A 15,759-nucleotide genomic window follows, 5' to 3' on the forward strand; every position below is an offset into this window, starting at 1 on the left:
ATAAACTTCAAATGTTTAGTCTTATAAACGTGTAAAATATGGTTTAAGATATGGTGACTACGTTACGTAACAGGTCTGGTAGTAATATACTTGTTAATCCTTTATACTTCTTTCTAGATTAAAAAATTCGTGAATAGAAAATGCGTTTTCTGTTAATCCAGAACCTTTATTTAAAGTGCTTGCGTGCTGGTTAAATGAAGCTTTCCAGATGTTAGGATTAAAGACGATCTTCCATGTTAATATTTTCAAAATATTAATTCGTTCATTTCAACAGTATTTATAAACACATTCAAATAGGTCGAGGAAATTGGAGCGTCCAGCGCTATTCCACATTAATTAGCCTATATATATATAATTAGCCTATCTAAAAAAAATCGTCAAATGGATTAATCACAATCTAGCTTCCTCAGTAGTAGCTCTGTATCATATTGACACTTCAGTGCGAAACACAGGACGTATACTTACTGAATACACAGATCTATACTATTATATGCAGATCTATGTTATGTTCTCTTAGACTAACTTAACACTATGCCAGGTAAGACTGCTGCTTGACTCTTCCTATTGTCCTAAAGATGAGCTTAAGAGAAACATTTGTTATCGATTGGTGTCGCCGTCCCGAGTGACAGTAGGTCACCTGGTTGTCAGGACTGTGAATAATGTAACAGCTACTTTGACTTTCTCTCGCAGCACCTTGCACGTGACTATGTGATTTGTCCCCCAAAAGAGAGACTTCAGATGGAGGCCAGGCGAAGGTAAGGTTTTAATTGCGCTATTAACATAGTATGTTACAAGACTTTGAGGCAGGTATAAAACTATATTTATCTTTCTTACTTACTGTATATTGTTGTAAAGCTATTTATTGGAAAGATGTCGCCGGGTGATATAACAGACAATTCGTTACAATGTGAGAAGCCGGATAATACATTAACCGTCAAATCCGTTAAATCGGAACACATTGGGACGCAATCATTTAGCTTCTAATAATCAGCTGGTACAATTAACGATTTGACTATACAGTAGGATTTGTTTAAATATTTTAGGATTCGGTACGAAAAAGCGGTTGTTCCAATTAACCAGTGATTCGATTAACAGGATTCGACTGTAATTAACGTCTTTTTGTCTTGTTTCAATGTTTTATTTGTTTATTTAAACCTTTAACTTACCTGTGGACTGGGTTTAATCTCTCTCTTTTAAATCATGGGATCGGTTCCTACCCTTCTATTTCTTTGTGTGCCTTCAACATTCAAACTATTATAGCCTCCACTACATTCAAACTAAACTATTACAGCCGCCACTACATTCAAACTAAACTATTACAGCCGCCACTACATTCAAACTTAACTATTACAGCCGCCACTACATTCAAACTAAACTATTGCAGCCGCCACTACATTCAAACTAAACTATTACAGCCTCCACTACATTCAAACTAAACTATTACAGCCGCCACTACATTCAAACTAAACTATTACAGCCGCCACTACATTCAAACTAAACTATTACAGCCCCCACTACATTCAAACTAAACTATTACAGCCCCCACTACATTCAAACTAAACTATTACAGCCCCCACTACATTCAAACTTAACTATTACAGCCCCCATACATTCAAACTAAACTATTACAACCGCTACTATATTCGAAGTGAACTATTACAGCCGCCACTACATTCAAACTATTACTGCCGCCACTACGTTTAAACTATTACAGCCACCACTACATTTAAACTATTATAGCCGCCACTACATTCAAACTAAACTATTACAGCCGCCACTACATTCAAACTAAACTATTACAGCCGCCACTACATTCAAACTAAACTATTACAACCGCTACTACATTCGAAGTGAACTATTACAGCCGCCACTACATTCAAACTATTACTGCCGCCACTACGTTTAAACTATTACAGCCGCCACTACATTCAAACTAAACTATTACAGCCGCCACTACATTCAAACTAAACTATTACAGCCGCCACTACATTCAAACTAAACTATTACAGCCGCCACTACATTCAAACTAAACTATTACAGCCCCCACTACATTCAAACTAAACTATTACAGCCGCCACTACATTCAAACTAAACTATTACAGCCGCCACTACATTCAAACCATTATAGTTAAGGCATTAAAGACAGAAGATACAATCTACATGTTTATTTCGTAGTGCGACTATCAAGCTCTAGTACTATTTGATTGCTAGCCTCTTAGATCTAGACCTAGGCAGTAGCTTAGATGTCTATAGCCGTGTCTTGTTTTGAAACTATCACTTAGATCTAGACCTAGGCAGTAGCTTAGATGTCTATAGCCGTGTCTTGTTTTGAAACTATCACTTGTTGATCGGTTGTAGACTTTGTTGTACCATTCTCTCATCCGCTAGTACTTTTTGTAGCGTAAAGTAGCAGACCCGATCTCTCTGTGCACTCCTCATTGCAGAAACTAACAACGGAGGCCTTAATATTACCATTTTTCCGTTAAGGTTCCGAGTCTGCAGCTAAGTTTTTAATGGATCTGGGGAGCTGTTTCTACGTGTGTTCAGGATGGATCTGGGAAGCGCGACTCCAACGTGAAAACACGCCAAAATATCTAGGAGTCACACTAGATAGGAAGCTCTCAATGCACTTGCACATCCAGGATGTTGAACGAAAGACCTCGGAGAAGTTGGGGTTACTCAGAAAGCTAGCCAGTACCAAGTGGGGCGCCCGAGCTGACACGCTCCGCACACTGTACACAGGGGCTGTCAGGTCCCAAATTGAGTACAGCCTGCCCGTGCAGGTGTACGCAAGCAAGACGGCCCTCGAATTACTCGATCGTGTACAGGCCCAGGCTCTCCGATTCATTTGCGGCACCTATAGAACGAGCCCAACTTCCGCTGCAGAAATAATGTCCAAAGTGGCTCCTCTCAGCCTGAGGAGAGAGCGCGCCGTGCTAACTGCCCTGGAACGCTACAAAAGGGGCGAACCAGGGCTCCCGACCCATACTTTAGTTAGTCATTGGAGAGAAAAACATAGGATAAAACGGACATCATTTATGCACTGCGCTACAAATTTGAGTGCACAAGCTGGCCTCTCCACTGACCGGGTCCCAATTAGACGGATAAGCACGTGCCCGCCCTGGAGGAGACAGCCCATCCCTCCCATAAATTTCACTATACATGGGTTGGAGGGGGCCACAAAAAGACACACACACCCGGACCCAGTGGCGTAGCTAGAGTATATGATGCCTGGTGCGGTAACTCATCTTGATGCCCCCCCCCCCTCCAAAAAAAAAAAAAACAACTAATTAATAACATTGCAAAACCTGTTCAAAATAATATGTATTCATTAATCAAATATTGTTAATTAATTAAAAAAAAATCACTTTTACATAAACATACTACAAATAAATTTTACGCGCTTTCTTGCTGGCAAAAGTATCAATAATTTTATCGAAATCCATTTTTTTCCACCAGCTCTTGTTCAATGGACAAAATGGCCAAATTAGTGAGTCGTAAATTTTTCATCGTTGATTGCAAGTAATTCTTGATCAGTTGAAGTTTGGAAAAACCTCTCGCATGTAGCGACGCTTACCGCAATAGTAAAAAAATATGCGAATCATGATGACGATATTCGGGACTGAATCATCTAGCTATTTTTTTATAAAATTCAAGAGCTCAACAGGTCTTTGTTTTGGAAATTCGGAGGCTTCTGATGAAACTGTGACAAACCGTTGAAGCCGCTTTCGCTCCAGCAGAAATTCGTTTTTATCAATGTCGCTAGGAGTACTATCGAGATTGATTTCGACCTGAGGATTTAATTGCTGGGAAGGCGACAAAAATTTATATCTATCTGATACATTATGAAGTTGCTCAAATCGGGTGATTATTTCTTGAACAATCCTGTCCAAGGTAGAATAAATTTCCCTTCGTAGCTCTTCTTTGTGTGTAAGTACAGAATAGTCAATTTTCTCACCAGGCATCTTTTTCTTCAGGCCAATACGTTTTGAGGTTCTGTACTGATTCTCAGATCTGAGCACACGCTTTCGGCAAAGGTAATGCTGGCTTCAGCGATGTCCTCTCGATTACTACTTAAAAATGTCTCTAATGTTTTTAGTTTGAGTGAGCAGTCTCGAATAGACAATCCTTATTTTTGAAGGTAGAATTGTGCATCATTAATTTCAGTTAATACAGGAGCCCAAAATCCAAGATAGGTGAGAAAATTAAAAGACTGAACAGCAACCAATAATCCATCTGCTTAAGATCTAGTCGATGAATTTTCATCTCTGCTAGTTAATGTCTCCAGAGTTTGAGCAGGCAATGAATAGTGATTTCTAGAATACGTTTTTGGACACCGTAGTTTTGACCTTTCATGACCGCAGCATTATCATAGCCTTGACCCTTGCAGTCCATTATGTCTAAGCCATCCGAACGCAGTTTCTCTAGAATCATCGATGTCGATGAAGTCAATAAAAGACTCACGAACCTGCACCCCGTCATTATCCATGACAACGTACCGTAAAATTTGGGAAGTTTGATCCAGCTTTAAGATGTCAGGTGTACTGTAAAAAATAATAGAGAAATATTTGGCTTGTTTTACTTGCTGCATGATTTGTTTTTTTAGCGTGATCCCCCAATTTTGTAATAAATTCCATTTTGTATTTGTGGAGAATCAAGAGTGGATCGTACGTTGATAGTAATTTTACTAACTCTCCAGGTTTTCGTCTATTGTATAATCAAATCTTGGGCCTTGTTGTCAATACTGTTCCCTACTCTCAGGCAAACTTCAAGTTCCCTCCAAGCAAGCGATGACTGAATGTGAGCTCTGCTGGTCTCATGTTTTTCTACTTTCGGGGATAACCTCCACCACTCATTGAATCCATCTTTGGATTTAAATGAAGATGATGAAATCTTAACAAACGTGGCCCCTTTACATTTAAGGAGGGAGAGGGCGGTACTTACGGCCTACGAGCGCTACAAAAGGGGCGACTCTAGGCTACCCACCACAATCTTAGTGCAACAGTGGAGAGAGAGGAACCGCATCATACAAATGCGATCGTTCCTCCACATTGCGGCCAATTTGACAAAATCAGCTGGGCTCTCCACTGATAGAATTCCTATTAGAAGAATTAATACTTGCCCTCCGTGGAGGAGATTTCCGGCCCCACAAATAAACATGTCCCTTATAGGACAAGAGGGAGCCACCAAGAGGCGATTAACACCTGCCATACTCCAAAACTTGTCATCAGCTACACTAAAGTCCCACCCATCCGATGCCATTTTCTGCTATACCGATGGGTCGGTAATGAGGGACCCTGATAGATCTGGGTATGGGGCCCTTATAGACTACACAGACCGGACAGAACCAGAGATGCCGATTTCTCCGTCTGAGCTTAAAAGGGTTTTGAGGCGCCAGCCAGACTAGTCTTGAGCACTGTTCATCATTATGTTTACGTTACAGTATTACAATTAACTAGTTAGTTAAAAAAAACTCGTAATAAAACAAAGGTTAGCTTATTTAAAAAAAATTGACATTACAATAGAATTATTTCCAAAAGTAAACTATTAAGAATCATAAAGAAATGAATAAACTAAGACAATTGTTTAGAGCTAGAGTTTAGAAATATATTTGTAAACTTAATATCTAGATTAAACCAATGGACTAAACAATGAAGTAAAAAAAGGTTGGCCTATCTTCTTCTTTATATTACAGAGCATTGATCAGTGTAGTAACAACATGTAACGTATGTCCGAAATAAATCTAGTAAATTAGATTCAAACTGTTCTATAGCTTACATTGTATTGAAGAAATAGTCAAGGAGATGAAACAAAATAGCGCCATGACTAGTTTATAAATAGTTAGTTCATGTTTAAAATACAGTCGTTTATGTTTGTTCGTGTCCATGCAATTAGTCGTTTTTACTGAAACGCTCAGGGAAATAGGAAATTAATACACACTGGGGGAATTTTGGTGCCCCTCTCCACTTGGTGCCCTGTGCGGCCCGCACCACCCGCACATTGGTAGCTACGCCACTGCCCGGACCTACTAAGGAAAATGGCATTGGAAACACTAAAGACCTACCCGGCCGATGCCATATACTGTTCACAGACGGGTCGGTCATGAAGGACCCCGTAAGAGCTGGGTATGGGGCCTATATCTGTTACCCAGACCTGGACCCAGAAAAGCTGTCAGGCACACGCGGCCTCGCCGCATGTAGCTTTGATGCAAAATTAACGGCGATTACAAATACCCTAAAACACGTGCTCCAAAAAAACTGCGCGAAAAGATAACCGTTGTAATGGTTACCGATTCCCAGTCCTGCCTCCAAGCCATGGCTGGCTTAGGGGGAAAGTCCAAATTGGTGGAAGAGGCATTAGGCGCCGCAAATAACATCCGCCTGCTTATTGGAGCTGTCATCGTTATGCAGTGGGTGCCCTCGCACTGCGGCGTGAGGGGCAATGCCGTGGCTGATGCTCTAGCACGAGAAGGAGCGCTGGCCGTGCCCGCTTTCGAATCGCCAAGTACGTTCCAACCGGCTACGACAGTAATACGAGAGTGGGTACATGAAAAGTGGTTGAAATCCTGGGATGACTCCAACACTGCCAGGGGAGTCTGGCAGCACATGCGCCGCCCAAATCGAGAGGACCCGTGGTGGAAGCTAAAAAGGTCGGAACAAACAACAATAGCGCAGTGGCGTACGGGACACTGCCCCATAGGTGCGTACTTCGCCCGGTTCCGGCCAAATTTTGATGCCCGTTGCCGACACTGCGGGGAATCAGAAGAGACGGTGGCGCACGTCTTGCAAGAGTGTCCGCAGCTCCGCAGTTCACTAAGTTTGTATGGAAGCTACGAGGCACTACGCCAAACAGCAGAGTTCCTTACCAGGGCACTACGGGAGACCTAGGTCTCCCTACCTTGTCACCAATTGGAGTTCATCTCAGGATCTGGGAAGCTGTTTCTACGGTGTGTTCAGGATGGATCTGGGGAGCTGTTTCTAAGGTGTGTTCAGGATGGATCTGGGGAGCTGTTTCTACGGAGTGTTCAGGATGGATCTGGGGAGCTGTTTCTACGGAGTGTTCAGGATGGATCTGGGGAGCTGTTTCTATGGTGTGTTCAGGATGGATCTGGGGAGCTGTTTCTACGGAGTGTTCAGGATGGATCTGGGGAGCTGTTTCTACGGAGTGTTCAGGATGGATCTCCAGGTGCCAAGCGATTTCTTGCAGTCTGAACTTATACATGTAGAACAAGAACCCTAAGCATAGGTGTGCGTTTGATGGGGAATGGAATTATATACATATAGAGTAAAAAATAAATAAATAAAAACAACGTTTATCTCCCCTTAATCTTAATAAAAACAAAACTTAATTAATGAAGACTACTTGATTAACTTTGGTTAATTTTTTTAAATTGGTTCATGTGTTGTCATCGATCAAGCTTGTATGCAAAATCTGATGACGATTGGATTAGTAGAAGTGGCCAAAAATGTAATTAACGAAAATCCAAACATATAAGAACAATACAGAGTTCATTCATTTAAGTGTTGTAACAAAGGTAGTGGATTGAGATATACACAAAGTTCTGTCTCACAGTCACCAGGTGTGAACCGAGTACAGCGCTGTTAGTAAACTTTGTCAATCTAAGTCAATGACTTTTTTTTCACTCTTTACAACACTAAAGCAAAACAAGTGATGAAAGCGGCGCCCTGAGCATCCTTGGCTTCTTATTTCGTTTTAAAGGCGCAACTTTGTAGGCGTATCTCTTGTCCGAACAAAAAAAGGTCTCGAAGCGATGCGTGTTGGCACACTTTACACACCTCTGAGTCCTGGTTTAAAAAGTAGAATACATTTGTTGATAAAAGCATTGATCCAGTCAGTCTGTAGACTTACACGCCTTCTGCGCTGATGTTTTATATTTATGATATCGATAAAGATTGCATTATCGACATGTTCCCGGGAACCAAGGGACATAAATCTCACCAAACTTAATTCACATGCCCAACTTTAAAAGTTTCTCAATAGAACTAGAGTTAGAACGAAATGGAGGGAAAAAAAAACCCACCAAAGTGAAAAAAAAAAAAGATGTGGTGCTAATATTCAGTGACACACTTAAATTCTCTCTATATATAGATATAGTTTGTAAGGGCGTAATTTTTTCTTTCCTTAGATAAGCTTTTTTTTGTTAAATATTCTTTTATATATATTGTTATAAACCTGGTGGAGGCACAGATGGGGGCAGTGATGTGTCAGTAGTCAGCCGACGCAAATCGCCCCAGGCCAGCGCTAGACGAGCGGTCAACCGTGACGAGTTACGACGGTCGGCCGAGACGAGTGTCAACATGATGGTTCGGGAAAGATCGACGTCGTGAACAGAGCTCAGGAGTGTTTCATAACAGTAGACAAGCGGATGTGACACTCAGCCCCACATATTAGATCGTCCTGAGACAGGCCTGGATAACTCATTAACGTTTCTTAATCAACTTTTGATCTAACAGCCTTTAAAGAATGTCACTGCTACATGACAGGTAGCAAGTATGCTAGAGCTAGGTGTCCTCCAAATTGACATAAATATTTACATAGAAATGATAAACCTAACATTGTTGTGTCTGTGTTTTCTTCAAGTTTTGACGTGAGATGTGCTGGTCAGTGTTTGTATCTGTTTTGTTGATTGCCACGGGGCAAACGTGTCCACTGTGTGTACAATGTAGTATGAGTATGAAGAGTGTGTAGAGGATTGATTTCCTTCCTCGTTTACATACAAATTTACATGCACATCTATAACTTGCAGGTAGAACAGATTGTTATAGAAGAACATTAATACACGCACACACACATAGCCTACACACACACACACACACATAGCCTACACACACGCGCGCACACACACACACAAACATATATATATATATATATATATATATATATATATAGTCTACAAGCAAGACAAATATAAATATAAAGAAGATAAAGAGAGAACACAACCAAGAAAAATACTTGATAGCGCGCCAATTTTTCTTTTTGGTTAGTGGAGTTCAAGCCCTAACCCTATCATAATGGAACATGCAGGCGAAGGTTAATTAATGTGTACTCGCAAAATAATTAAAAATCCATTTTTTAAATACAAAGCCACACTTACAGCTATATCTCTAAATAACGTAGACGTGATTTGCTTTTTTGATATCAAACAAAATAATTAATGAAATGACGGATTGGTTATTTTTTTAACTGAATTCATGTGTTGTTAGGTACACATATTTGATGAGGTACACATATTTGATGAGGTACACATATTTGATGAGGTACACATATTTGATGAGGTACACATATTTGATGAGGTACACATATTTGATGAGGTACACATATCTGATGAGGTACACATATTTGATGAGGTACACATATTTGATGAGGTACACATATTTGATGAGGTACAAGTTAATGAGTTTTTAAAGTTTCAACTTGACACGAGAACGGGTGTTAGACAAATAACGTGTACAAGTAGCTCAGGGGGAAAAACCCTACATATTTAGCCATATCCATATCGAAAGATTAATTTCCCTTGTCGGTATCATACAAATTAAGAATTAATCAGTAATTAATACATAGTTAGTCAATTTTTACATTGATTCAGGAATTGTCTTCGTCAATAGATAATTGTGCAAAGTTTAAATTTGATCCGAGAATGGGTGTGGAAGAAATAACGTGTTTAAACTTTTTACCAGACAGACAGAGTGAATAAATACAATCTTTGTAAAAAAAAAAAAGAATGAAATAGAGAGGGAGAAAGAGATATCGATAATGATATAAGGAGAAGAAAAAAAGGAAAAAAGAGAGAGAGATAGAGAGAGAAGGGGAGAGAACTAGAGAGAACGTGGAAGAGTGTATGAGAAAGGGAAGTAAATCAACAAGACAATGACCCCTACTCCTGTGTACAATGGAGCCATAACACTAAAGATGAAAGCACTCAACGATCGATACAAGAGGTCTTACTTTACCTTTCCAATAGTCAAACCGAAAACATGATCAAAACAAAGTGTACTAAATTTTAAACTGCTTCACACTGTCACACTGGTCTTAGTTCACTTTGCGTTCAATCAGCTGCGGTTTTGTTTTGAGTGCATATTAGATATACTAAGTCTATATAGGCCATCGGAAGAGTTAGATCAGAGACGTCGCTAGGGTTGGTGTCAACTGGTGCGGTTAGCTCATGGTGTAAAGGCTGATAGTGTTTACATTTTCGTGATATACTCATAAAATATATTAACGTTATTTTTACTAGTCCTCGGAAATATTTCTGTGTATTTCACATTGAAGAAACTTTTTGGATTTTTTTTACCACTTCGCTGGTGAGCTTTGGAAGTCGGCGTTTTTAGTGTGAAGCAAAAGCTGACAAATGTACCGGAAAAAATAACAAATTATTGAAAATTGTCAAAACTATAAAAATAAAAGGAATAAATCTATATAGCTTTCTAAAAAAAAAATTCAGAGACACTGATACATATTTAACGAAAATAGAAAGGTATTGATTGACTTAATACAATTTGCCGACTTGGTTGTAATTTTGTAATTTCCTAATTCGAACAGCCTGTACAAGAGTTGTACTAGTTAATAAAATACATTTATTTCGGATCACCAAATTTAAAAAGATTTTAATATTTGTATGAAATAGAAAAAAAATCATCCCACAAAATACTATCCTTCATATCAGTGTAGAAACAACCCAATGACCTAATTATTTATATTAATCAGTTATTTATATGATTAAGTTTTATTTAATGATTTGGTGGTGCTCCCATAAGAATATGCTAAGCGTGTAGTTTTAATATTTCATTCTAACAAATCTTGTGAAAGCACATTTGAATGGAATCAGAATCATTCCATAACCTTGTTGGAATTCCGGGTGGAAAGAAAGCGAAGCTGTCTCACTTGTTTTCTGTTAAATGTCCTCGCAAACCACTTCAGGACATTGTCCGCCAGAATCATGGCGAAGTATCTATCCAGAAGAGGCTGAGTCAGTACTGGGACGATGAGCTGTTTGATTCTATAGGGTGAGTATTTGGAAACTTTTTTTGAATTGTAAATACCGTATGTGGGTGTTATTAAAATGTTCGACTCATTTTGAGCGAAACAATCACATATTTTTTAAAAAATCGTATTAACAGTCTCTACCTTTAACTTGAAGGCGCGGTGGCTGAGCGGTAACGCGCTTGGCTTCCAAAACGTAGGTCCCGTGTTCGAATCCTGGGAAAGCCTGGGATTTTTAATTGCGGGATCCTTGGGCGCCTTTTAGTCCGCCCACCTCTTATGGGTACCTGACATTAGTTGGGGAAAGTAAAGGCGGTTGGTCGTTGTGCTGGCCACATGACACCCTCGTTAACCGTGGGCCACAGAATCAGATGACCTTAACATCATCTGCCCTATGGACTACAAGGTCTGAAAGGGGAACTTCTTTACTTTTACCTGTAACTTACATTCTCCTCCTGGGTGTATGTGGATGTGGTTGGTCAACAATGTGGAAACAAGGGAAATTATTACTTCAGGATTCACATATATGGCTAAATTTGTTGGGTTTAGTCCCCTTAAATAATTGTTAACGCTGTCTCTCCCTTATGCACTCTCCGATCAAGCTGACACTCTAAACTTTAAACAATTAATTATTGTACTTAATAAAACATAAATAAAAAAAAACAACAAAACTGTTGTTCGATCAATTAATTATTGGTAATTATTTTGTTTGATATCGAATAAGGGAAATAACTTGTACAATATTGATGGTAGATATAGTTTTAAGGACGGAGTTCTTCCCCTTTTTAGATAAGCTTTGGTTTTTTAAAAGATTGTTTATATTGTACTTGTTTAATGCTTTCAATAATTATCATTTGGCATTAACTTATCCCAAATGTTCTTATGGTTTAAATATTTCTTTGATATTTCAAGCTTATAAACCCAGACAAAGCCGGGTAATACTTCCAGTGACACTCTAGTCCAATGTCAAATATTGCCAACGAATCTGATGAGAGTCTTTCTCTAACTTTTGTCTGTGGTGCTCCCCTACACTAAAAAAATGTTCCGAAACTTTTAGCCAATTATAGCGTCTGGTGGATCGTGGGACTTAAAATGTAATAAGCTTCCTAGGGTATTGAGCCCCACGGTTTGAGAAACACTGCTTTAACCCACTTTTAAGGTCATTCAATCTTTAGGTCCACCTGTTACAAGTCACGTGACTTTGGTTAGTTGTTTCATTTTGAATTCTACTTGACCTTAATTGTAAATGCTGCCTAGTAATGCCGTAGGTAGCTCTTCTGTCTAGAATCAACACTCCCACTTTTCTCCAAAGATAGTTTTACTGCCCATTCTATTTACTCTTGTGAGACTAGAAGGGAATTTTGGAGAGGCCAATGGTAGCTATACAAGTATCGGCAGCCATAAACGTCTGGACAGTATCGACAACTCCAACCGCATCGAGAGAAAAAGCTGATAACAGAATATTTTAGTTGCCGTGAATGGTATCGTCGTCGATAAACGAAATCGATCTGATCCTTTGATTTCCGAAAAAGTCAGCCGAGTTTCCATGACAAAGAGCTGAAGATTAATTTTCATGAAATCAAACACTGACCGGAACGGTTGCTAACAAATACTTATACAAAGGGATTACTACTAGACATATTTTAATATTAAAGCTCTGTTAATAACTCATTGACCTGGTGGCCTGGTTGCCAATGTGGAAAGGGGGGTATCAAGTTCGAACCCCGCTGATGACTTAGACTTTGAACTTTTTTAGAGACGCCCATGAGTGCACCGAATGTGTACTTGACATACGTTGGGTAAGTAGAGGCGGTTGGTCGTTTTGTTGGTCACATGACATCTTTGTTAACGTTGGCCATAGAAACTAGCTTTGCATCTTCTGTCCACTGGCGGATCCAGGGAGGGGGGGGGCGGCAGGGGCGATCGCCCCCCCCCACTCGGCCGACTCCCCCCCCTCCTAACGAATTTTAGTATAGAGATCATATAATTTGTATACGAATTTATTACTTATGTTAATAATATATACTAATTTTTTATATTTCAACCTATTTTTAGATTATTTCGCCCCCCCCCAACCATTATGTTGGCCGATATGGTGGGGTCGGGAGGGGGGCGATGGCATCAATTCCGCCCCCCCCCCCCATAAACTTTCGAGTGGGGGGGCGGTCCAATTTATTTGTAGAAATCACAGCTTGATAACAGAATAAATTAAATATCTATATGATTAAAACTTGTTATTGATATTTTAACCTATCTTTATATTATGTCTTTCCCCTGTTAGCCGATTTGGGTGGAGGGGGGGGGGCGAATACATCTACTGCCCTTCCAACCTAACCCTTTGAGTGGGGGGGGGGGGCGGTCCTACTTTTAATTAGAAATCATAGTTTGTGAACACAATTAGTTGAATTACAATATAATTTTTATATTACAACGCTACACTTCTGGCATCTTAGCCGATTCGGTGAGCTGGGGGGATGATTGCTTCTGCTGGCCTTCCTACTCTAGCCCTCTGAATGGCGGGGGGGGGGGGGTCCTATTTTTATGGAGAAATCATAGTATGTGAACAAAATTAGTTGAATATCTATATAATATAAACTACGTATTAATATGTGAACCCATTGTATATTATGTCGCACCACATTCTAATCTAAATTTTTTTTTTAGTAAATATAAAATGAAAAAAGGTTGTACCAGGTGGGAGGAGCGATATGTGCAATCACCTTCCCCCCATGGGACAAACCAATCCTTTTTTTCTTTTTGTATTTTAGTTAAGAAATTACAAAATAAATAAAAAAATTCATATATGCTATAAATTAAATTTTTATATCGAGGCGCCCCACCCCTAATCTTTAATGCCAAATGCAATAATTAGCAGAAATTATAAAAAGGAGCGAGGTTTAATCATTTTCGCACTACCGCCCCTCCCCTTCCCAGACAAAGTTTATGTAATTTCACATGAATTTTTCTTAATTATTTTAAGAAAGACTGCTTTGGAAAAGTTTTAATTCAAACGAAATTTTTCAGTTTAAGAGTCACGATTGAGATGAGTTCTAAACCCAAATAATTTTTTTCCTAGTCGCCTTTTCCCAACCTTTACTCAATCTGATATTTCTCTAGTTAAATAAATTTGGGACTATAACTCACAATGTATGCTTGAATTTTATTGAATATTTTTTTCGAATAATTTTTTTTTCGGCGGCAATCCTCAAAGCCTTAATCTAAATATGTGGGGTATCTTATCGGTTTTATTTGCAATGTATTAAGGGCCTATAAATTCATATTTAAACATTTTTCAACATTATTCAAAAGGTCCTTTATAATACAATGAATAATGAGCTTTAGGTCAGGAGAATGCGCTTCTCCAGTGATGAATGCAAGAAAACGCTTTTGGCGTTGGGGCTTCGCCCCGAACCTAACTGATGAATGATAAGCTGTAGATGTCAGGAGAAAGCGTTACTGCAATGAAGAATGCAAGAAAACGCTTTTGGCTTCGCCCCGAACCCCACTGATGCATGATGAGCTGTAGATGTCAGGAGAATGCATTTCTGCAGTGAAGAATGCAGTAAAACGCTTTCGGCGTCGGGGCTTCGCCCCGTCCACATTGATAAATAATGAGCTGTAGGCTAGATGTCAGTAGAATGCGTTTCTGCAGTGAAAAATGCAAGAAAACGTTTTTTGCGTCGGGGCTTCGCCCCGAACCACACTGGGGAAGCTTACAGCGCTCCCCTAGATCCCCAAGCTTCGAATAGAAATATATATATATATATATATATATATATATATATATATATATATATATATATATATATATATATATATATATATATATATATGCTGTACGCACGTCTATGCATAGGATTAGGGTTTACTGGGCGTTAGGGTTTCGAAAAACATCGCCCCCCCCACTCCAAAGTTCTCGATCCGCTAGTGCTTCTGTCCCCATAGATCTCAAATACTGAGAGGCTTAAAGCTGACTTTGAGTTGATAACTTTTGTAAACACTCGACGTAGGCCTGCCAATAGGTGCTTTTGTTTTTTCGCTCAAAGAAATGAAAATTAAAAGACTATGAGAGAATTTCCTCGCATTCATTTGAAAAGGGAAAGGAAGGGTTGATAGTTGGTCCTATAAAGGAGCTGAAACACTATTTTGATAATGTGGTACTATGGAATATAAGTCGTTTCACCTTTTCCTTATTAGGTGGGAGGGCGGGATAACCTTATCGTTAGTTGGATAGTTTATTTTTAGACTAAAACTAAAGCAAGATATCAATGTATAGTTTGAATTAGCATGTATGATTTGTAACTATCAAACTGAGAGTATGGCGGAATAGGTCTATTCACTTAGCAACAAAAATCAATGTTTTAATAGCAGTGGTACTCATCACACTGAGACCTGGGTGCCCTCTCGAAGGCTACTCAAATGTTTCCATTAAAGATGCCTTCGCTCCATAATGGGCATACTCTGGCAAGACCACAATATACTCTATGCTCTGTTGGAGGCCGGTGTGGACAGTACAGAGGAACTAGTTTCCATTGGACATCTGTGCTGGATTGGACACTTATTCTACATGGGGGACGACCCATGCCAAAGGCGATCTTCTTTGGCGATATTTGTTTGTCTTAAGTCCTTGTGTGAGACCCCCACCAATCAAAGGCTTCCTATTTTGCCTATGCCTAAGACACCCCCCTGCCCAATGGAAAGCCCTTGTTAAAGACAGGCGCAGAAGATGGAAAGAAAACTGAAATAGACCGCCAGCAG

General features: G+C 39.5%; 1 protein-coding gene across 2 annotated transcripts in view; it reads left to right on the forward strand.

Moving 5' to 3' along the window:
* Window positions 1-472: 472 nt before the first annotated feature.
* The window catches only part of LOC106059968 (WD repeat-containing protein 49-like), a 65,894-nt gene continuing 50,607 nt past the window's right edge, over window positions 473-15,759 (forward strand). Inside the window, exon 1 of one of the 2 annotated variants that reach the window (XM_056020721.1) lies at window positions 473-755. In XM_056020721.1, coding sequence (XP_055876696.1) covers window positions 739-755 — 17 coding nt within the window. In that variant the 5' untranslated portion in view covers window positions 473-738. Of the gene's footprint in view, window positions 756-10,821; window positions 11,025-15,759 lie in introns of those variants that run through there. The other variant, XM_056020719.1, reaches the window with a different exon arrangement.

This window comes from Biomphalaria glabrata, chromosome 2 (assembly GCF_947242115.1).
Source record: "Biomphalaria glabrata chromosome 2, xgBioGlab47.1, whole genome shotgun sequence".
NCBI lineage: Eukaryota > Metazoa > Mollusca > Gastropoda > Planorbidae > Biomphalaria > Biomphalaria glabrata.